We start from the raw sequence: 7,500 nt of genomic DNA on the forward strand, positions 1-7,500 counted from the left end.
TTTACTTTGAAGGTCTGTGTCTGATGTGAGTGTTTCCTTCTTTGCTTCCTTGTTTCGTCAGTTCTGATTTCTTCCAGCTGTGCTCTCCTTCTGTGTCTCATTCCCTCGTTATTCCCTAGTGTATTTAAGCCCTGTGTTTCTCTGTGAGTTTAGGTTGTTATTTCCTAGTTTAGTTTAGTTTAGTTTAGTTTAGTTTAGTTTAGTTTAGTTTAGTTTAGTTTAGTTTAGTTTAGTTTAGTTTAGTTTAGTTTAGTTTAGTTTAGTTTAGTTTAGTTTAGTTTAGTTTAGTTTAGTTTGCTCGCTCGCTCGCTCGCTCGTTTTCCCGTGCCAGCAAATAAAGCTGTGATTTTGAGTTCATCCCTCCAGACTGAGTGCCTGCATTTTGGGTCCGACTCCTGCCTGCCACACAGCGCTTCTTGGCAGATTTTTAGTTTGAGTGTCCTTATTTTCCTCTGAGCTATGGATTCTGTCACTGGTTAGGTAACACAAACTGTTATCTGTTAACCACAACCAACCCAGTGACGTCACCCTCTGTAGTTACATGTGTGACAGCTTTTGCAGCTGGGATCCATGCTGTGAGTTCGCCTTCATGCATGCAGCGTTTCAGTGAGTGAGAAAGACAATCACACAGTGCTCTTACTTTACACAGGCCACCAGGGTAGGAGTTCGTATTCTTGGATCTGAGGAGGAGAAAGAAGACATTTAATCTGGTGACAGGCAGGTAAACAGCTGGAGCACTGTCTCTATTCAAAACAGAAGTACAGAATAGAAAATAAATGAATAAACCTCTCTGTAGTGAGACAGGAATGGATGATTGAGCATGAAGACAAAGGAGGACGCGCGAAAGAGTTTAATGTTCAAAGTTTGGTTTAAAAGAGGAAAAACTCTTGGCTCTTGACGGACGCGGTCGCACTTTCTCCTTCTCCCTCATCTTTCCTGCTTGGCTTCTCATGTCTCGCTTATTCTCTAACCCTCAGAGTCTCCCAGACTTGTTGTCTAAAAACATAAAGAACAATTATGGATTTGATCGTCCCTTAACGAAACTGACACCCTCCTGGGCTTGGGAGAGCCCGACTGTCCTGCGGAGACGTTTGCTGCCGGATACTCGATGGTCAGTTGCGTCGTGTGTCTGGCGACACTCGATGGAGGACATTGAACGACATCAACCAATTCGGAACCACGATAACAGAGTTCTGGCTGATTGGAGCTTATCGAAGTACAAGACGCAGCTACAGCTGTTCAAAATCCCACAAGGCTGTCCGACATGATGGACGATGGGCGGGGCTGTGAGTGAGACTGTGTCTATGGATACGATCTTGGAGAAGAACAACAGGAATTGAGAGACCTGGTGACCTGTGACGGTTTGTTGGCACTAACCAAAACAGCTACCATCTTCATCTCATCACCCCCCCCCCCCCCGGCTACTAATGGCCCCTCGGGGATAAATAAAGTCTTCTGAATCTGAATCTGAATCTGAAAACTGTTTTAGTGTGAAATCTGTTTGGAGTTTGAAAGTCTGCTGTGGCTGTGATCATACACCTGTACATCCAGGTGAGATACTCACTGGTTTCAGGCATGACCACCTCAATCGTGAGGTCAAAGTTACACGTGGCCTGTGCGGACGCCACGGTCTGATAGTACACCGTCTTCATCTGCAGACAGATCGGGGAACGTTAGAGCCGATTTTGCCAACATGGCTTCAGGTGAATTAACCCACACCCACCTTCACATTGGACACGCCGCGACCATAACCTGTGGACACGGTGATGTCATCATTCTTTGTTACCTGGGAAGGAAAACAAAAAGGTTACTGTTAACCTGGAGCTGCACCTGACCTCGCTGCGCTGAACCGTTCTCACCTGGAAGGGTGAGGCCACGGGTCGACTCTGGCTCAGCTGGATTTGTCCCAGAATTCCTTTGGTTCTGTAGCGGATGCTGATGTCCTGACTGAGGGCGGCTCGAGAGACAACTCTGCTGTACTCCGTTAATGCCTCCAGAGTCAAGAAGGTGTCCTGAGGGAGGTCAAAGGTCAACAAGAAGCGCAAAAGAGGTTAACAGAGAGTGGTTTTAGGTGGCAGGCCGAGTTTGGGATGTATTTACCTGCACAGAGTAGAAACCTTCACCGTAGTGCTGATCCTGGGTCAGCCAGGACAGGATGGGTTTCACATATGAGATCCTCCCCTTAAAAAACAACATTATTTTAAAATGTGAGGGGAACTACAGAAACACGCCCCCTACAGGAAGAGTGGGGAACCACAGAAACACGCCCCCTACAGGAAGAGAGGGGAACTACAGAAACACGCCCCCTACAGAAAGAGAGGGGAACTACAGAAACACGCCCACTACAGGAAGAGTGGGGAACCACAGAAACACGCCCCCTACAGGCAGAGAGAACTACAGAAACACGCCCCCTACAGGCAGAAAGGAGAACTACAGAAACACGCCCCCTACAGGCAGAGAGGGGAACTACAGAAACACGCCCCCTACAGGAAGAGTGGGGAACCACAGAAACACGCCCCCTACAGGCAGAGAGAACTACAGAAACACGCCCCCTACAGGCAGAAAGGAGAACTACAGAAACACGCCCCCTACAGGCAGAGAGGGGAACTACAGAAACACGCCCTCTACAGGCAGAAAGGAGAACTACAGAAAAACGCCCCCTGCAGGAAGAGTGGGGAACTACAGAAACACACCCCCTACAGGCAGAGAGGGGAACTACAGAAACACGCCCTCTACAGGCAGAAAGGAGAACTACAGAAAAACGCCCCCTACAGGCAGAGAGGGGAACTACAGAAACACGCCCCCTACAGGAAGAGTGGGGAACTACAGAAACACGCCCCCTACAGGAAGAGTGGGGAACGACAGAAACACGCCCCCTACAGGAAGAGAGGGGAACTACAGAAACACGCTCTCTACAGGCAGAGAGGAGAACTACAGAAACACGCCCCCTACAGGAAGACAGGGGAACTACAGAAACACGCCCCCAAAAGGCAGAGAGGAGAACTACAGAAACACGCCCTCTACAGGAAGAGAGGGGAACGACAGAAACACGCCCCCTACAGGAAGAGAGGGGAACGACAGAAACACGCTCTCTACAGGCAGAGAGGAGAACTACAGAAACACGCCCCCTACAGGAAGAGAGGGGTACTACAGAAACACGCTCTCTACAGGCAGAGAGGAGAACTACAGAAACACGCCCCCTACAGGAAGACAGGGGAACTACAGAAACACGCCCCCTACAGGAAGACAGGGGAACTACAGAAACACGCCCCCTAAAGGCAGAGAGGAGAACTACAGAAACACGCCCACTAAAGGCAGAGAGGAGAACTACAGAAACACGCCCACTAAAGGCACAGTGGAGAACTACAGAAACACGCCCCCTAAAGGCAGAGAGGAGAACTACAGAAACACGCCCACTAAAGGCAGAGAGGAGACCTACAGAAACACGCCCACTAAAGGCACAGTGGAGAACTACAGAAACACGCCCCCTAAAGGCAGAGAGGAGAACTACAGAAACACGCCCACTAAAGGCAGAGAGGAGAACTACAGAAACACGCCCACTAAAGGCACAGTGGAGAACTACAGAAACACGCCCCCTACAGGCAGAGAGGAGAACTACAGAAACACACCCACTAAAGGCACAGTGGAGAACTACAGAAACACGCCCCCTACAGGAAGAGAGGGGAACTACAGAAACACGCCCCCTACAGGCAGAGAGGGGAACTACAGAAACACGCCCCCTACAGGCAGAGAGGAGAACTACAGAAACACGCCCACTACAGGCAGAGAGGAGAACTACAGAAACACGCCCACTAAAGGCACAGTGGAGAACTACAGAAACACGCCCCCTACAGGAAGAGAGGGGAACTACAGAAACACGCCCCCTACAGGCAGAGAGGGGAACTACAGAAACACGCCCCCTACAGGCAGAGAGGAGAACTACAGAAACACGCCCACTACAGGCAGAGAGGAGAACTACAGAAACACGCCCTCTACAGGCAGAGAGGAGAACTACAGAAACACGCCCACTAAAGGCAGAGAGGGGAACTACAGAAACACGCCCTCTACAGGAAGAGAGGAGAACTACAGAAACACGCCCCCTACAGGAAGAGAGGGGAACTACAGAAACACGCCCCCTACAGGCAGAGAGGGGAACTACAGAAACACGCCCCCTACAGGCAGAGAGGGGAACTACAGAAACACGCCCCCTACAGGAAGAGTGGGGAACCACAGAAACACGCCCCCTACAGGCAGAGAGAACTACAGAAACACGCCCCCTACAGGCAGAAAGGAGAACTACAGAAACACGCCCCCTACAGGCAGAGAGGGGAACTACAGAAACACGCCCTCTACAGGCAGAAAGGAGAACTACAGAAAAACGCCCCCTGCAGGAAGAGTGGGGAACTACAGAAACACACCCCCTACAGGCAGAGAGGGGAACTACAGAAACACGCCCTCTACAGGCAGAAAGGAGAACTACAGAAAAACGCCCCCTACAGGCAGAGAGGGGAACTACAGAAACACGCCCCCTACAGGAAGAGTGGGGAACTACAGAAACACGCCCCCTACAGGAAGAGTGGGGAACGACAGAAACACGCCCCCTACAGGAAGAGAGGGGAACTACAGAAACACGCTCTCTACAGGCAGAGAGGAGAACTACAGAAACACGCCCCCTACAGGAAGACAGGGGAACTACAGAAACACGCCCCCAAAAGGCAGAGAGGAGAACTACAGAAACACGCCCTCTACAGGAAGAGAGGGGAACGACAGAAACACGCCCCCTACAGGAAGAGAGGGGAACGACAGAAACACGCTCTCTACAGGCAGAGAGGAGAACTACAGAAACACGCCCCCTACAGGAAGAGAGGGGTACTACAGAAACACGCTCTCTACAGGCAGAGAGGAGAACTACAGAAACACGCCCCCTACAGGAAGACAGGGGAACTACAGAAACACGCCCCCTACAGGAAGACAGGGGAACTACAGAAACACGCCCCCTAAAGGCAGAGAGGAGAACTACAGAAACACGCCCACTAAAGGCAGAGAGGAGAACTACAGAAACACGCCCACTAAAGGCACAGTGGAGAACTACAGAAACACGCCCCCTAAAGGCAGAGAGGAGAACTACAGAAACACGCCCACTAAAGGCAGAGAGGAGACCTACAGAAACACGCCCACTAAAGGCACAGTGGAGAACTACAGAAACACGCCCCCTAAAGGCAGAGAGGAGAACTACAGAAACACGCCCACTAAAGGCAGAGAGGAGAACTACAGAAACACGCCCACTAAAGGCACAGTGGAGAACTACAGAAACACGCCCCCTACAGGCAGAGAGGAGAACTACAGAAACACACCCACTAAAGGCACAGTGGAGAACTACAGAAACACGCCCCCTACAGGAAGAGAGGGGAACTACAGAAACACGCCCCCTACAGGCAGAGAGGGGAACTACAGAAACACGCCCCCTACAGGCAGAGAGGAGAACTACAGAAACACGCCCACTACAGGCAGAGAGGAGAACTACAGAAACACGCCCTCTACAGGCAGAGAGGAGAACTACAGAAACACGCCCACTAAAGGCAGAGAGGGGAACTACAGAAACACGCCCTCTACAGGAAGAGAGGAGAACTACAGAAAAACGCCCCCTACAGGCAGAGAGGGGAACTACAGAAACACGCCCCCTACAGGCAGAGAGGAGAACTACAGAAACACGCCCACTACAGGCAGAGAGGAGAACTACAGAAACACGCCCACTAAAGGCACAGTGGAGAACTACAGAAACACGCCCCCTACAGGAAGAGAGGGGAACTACAGAAACACGCCCCCTACAGGCAGAGAGGGGAACTACAGAAACACGCCCCCTACAGGCAGAGAGGAGAACTACAGAAACACGCCCACTACAGGCAGAGAGGAGAACTACAGAAACACGCCCTCTACAGGCAGAGAGGAGAACTACAGAAACACGCCCACTAAAGGCAGAGAGGGGAACTACAGAAACACGCCCTCTACAGGAAGAGAGGAGAACTACAGAAACACGCCCCCTACAGGAAGAGAGGGGAACTACAGAAACACGCCCCCTACAGGCAGAGAGGGGAACTACAGAAACACGCCCCCTACAGGCAGAGAGGAGAACTACAGAAACACGCCCACTACAGGCAGAGAGGAGAACTACAGAAACACGCCCTCTACAGGCAGAGAGGAGAACTACAGAAACACGCCCACTAAAGGCAGAGAGGGGAACTACAGAAACACGCCCTCTACAGGAAGAGAGGAGAACTACAGAAACACGCCCACTAAAGGCAGAGAGGGGAACTACAGAAACACGCCCACTAAAGGCAGAGAGGGGAACTACAGAAACACGCCCCCTACAGGCAGAGAGGAGAACTACAGAAACACGCCTCCTACACGCAGAGAGAACTACAGAAACACGCCCCCTACACGCAGAGAGGAGAACTACAGAAACACGCCCCCTTCAGGCATAGAGGGGAACTACAGAAACACGCCCCCTACAGGCAGAGAGGAGAACTACAGAAACACGCCCTCTACAGGAAGAGAGGTGAACTACAGAAACACGACCTCTACAGGCAGAGAGGAGAACTACAGAAACACGCCTCCTACACGCAGAGAGAACTACAGAAACACGTCCCCTACACGCAGAGAGGAGAACTACAGAAACACGCCCTCTACAGGCAGAGAGGAGAACTACAGAAACACGCCCACTAAAGGCAGAGAGGGGAACTACAGAAACACGCCCCCTACAGGCAGAGAGGAGAACTACAGAAACACGCCTCCTACACGCAGAGAGAACTACAGAAACACGCCCCCTACACGCAGAGAGGAGAACGACAGAAACACGCCCCCTTCAGGCATAGAGGGGAACTACAGAAACACGCCCTCTACAGGAAGAGAGGAGAACTACAGAAACACGCCCTCTACAGGAAGAGAGGTGAACTACAGAAACACGACCTCTACAGGCAGAGAGGAGAACTACAGAAACACGCCTCCTACACGCAGAGAGAACTACAGAAACATGCCCCCTACAGGCAGAGAGAACTACAGAAACATTCCCCCTATACACAAAGAGGGGAACTACAGAAACACGACCTCTACAGGCAGAGAGGAGAACTACAGAAACATGCCCACTACAGGAAGAGAGGGGAACTACAGAAACACGCCTCCTACACGCAGAGAGAACTACAGAAACATGCCCCCTACAGGCAGAGAGAACTACAGAAACATTCCCCCTATACACAGAGAGGGGAACTACAGAAACACGCCTCCTACACGCAGAGAGAACTACAGAAACATGCCCCCTACACACAGAGAGGAGAACGACAGAAACACGCCCCCTACAGGCAGAGAGGGGAACTACAGAAACACGCCCCCTACAGGCAGAGAGGGGAACTACAGAAACATGCCCCCTACAGGCAGAGAGGGGAACTACAGAAACACGCCCCCTACAGGCTGAGAGCAGAACTGCGGAACTTGATAAAAGAGGGA

General features: G+C 51.4%; 1 protein-coding gene across 1 annotated transcript in view; it reads right to left on the reverse strand.

Annotated features, from left to right (window-relative positions):
* Positions 1 to 7,500, reverse strand: part of c5 (complement C5) — a 39,088-nt gene that overhangs the window by 7,123 nt on the left and 24,465 nt on the right. Inside the window, exons 30-34 of the mRNA XM_087849579.1 lie at positions 2,101 to 2,181; positions 1,860 to 2,012; positions 1,724 to 1,786; positions 1,565 to 1,652; positions 641 to 680 (exon numbers count right to left, since the gene is read on the reverse strand). Coding sequence (XP_087705705.1) covers positions 641 to 680; positions 1,565 to 1,652; positions 1,724 to 1,786; positions 1,860 to 2,012; positions 2,101 to 2,181 — 425 coding nt within the window. The remainder of the gene's footprint in view (positions 1 to 640; positions 681 to 1,564; positions 1,653 to 1,723; positions 1,787 to 1,859; positions 2,013 to 2,100; positions 2,182 to 7,500) is intronic.

Source organism: Neolamprologus brichardi, chromosome 12 (genome assembly GCF_056152115.1).
Source record: "Neolamprologus brichardi isolate AB-2024 chromosome 12, ASM5615211v1, whole genome shotgun sequence".
In the NCBI taxonomy this organism is placed as follows: Eukaryota; Metazoa; Chordata; class Actinopteri; order Cichliformes; family Cichlidae; genus Neolamprologus; species Neolamprologus brichardi.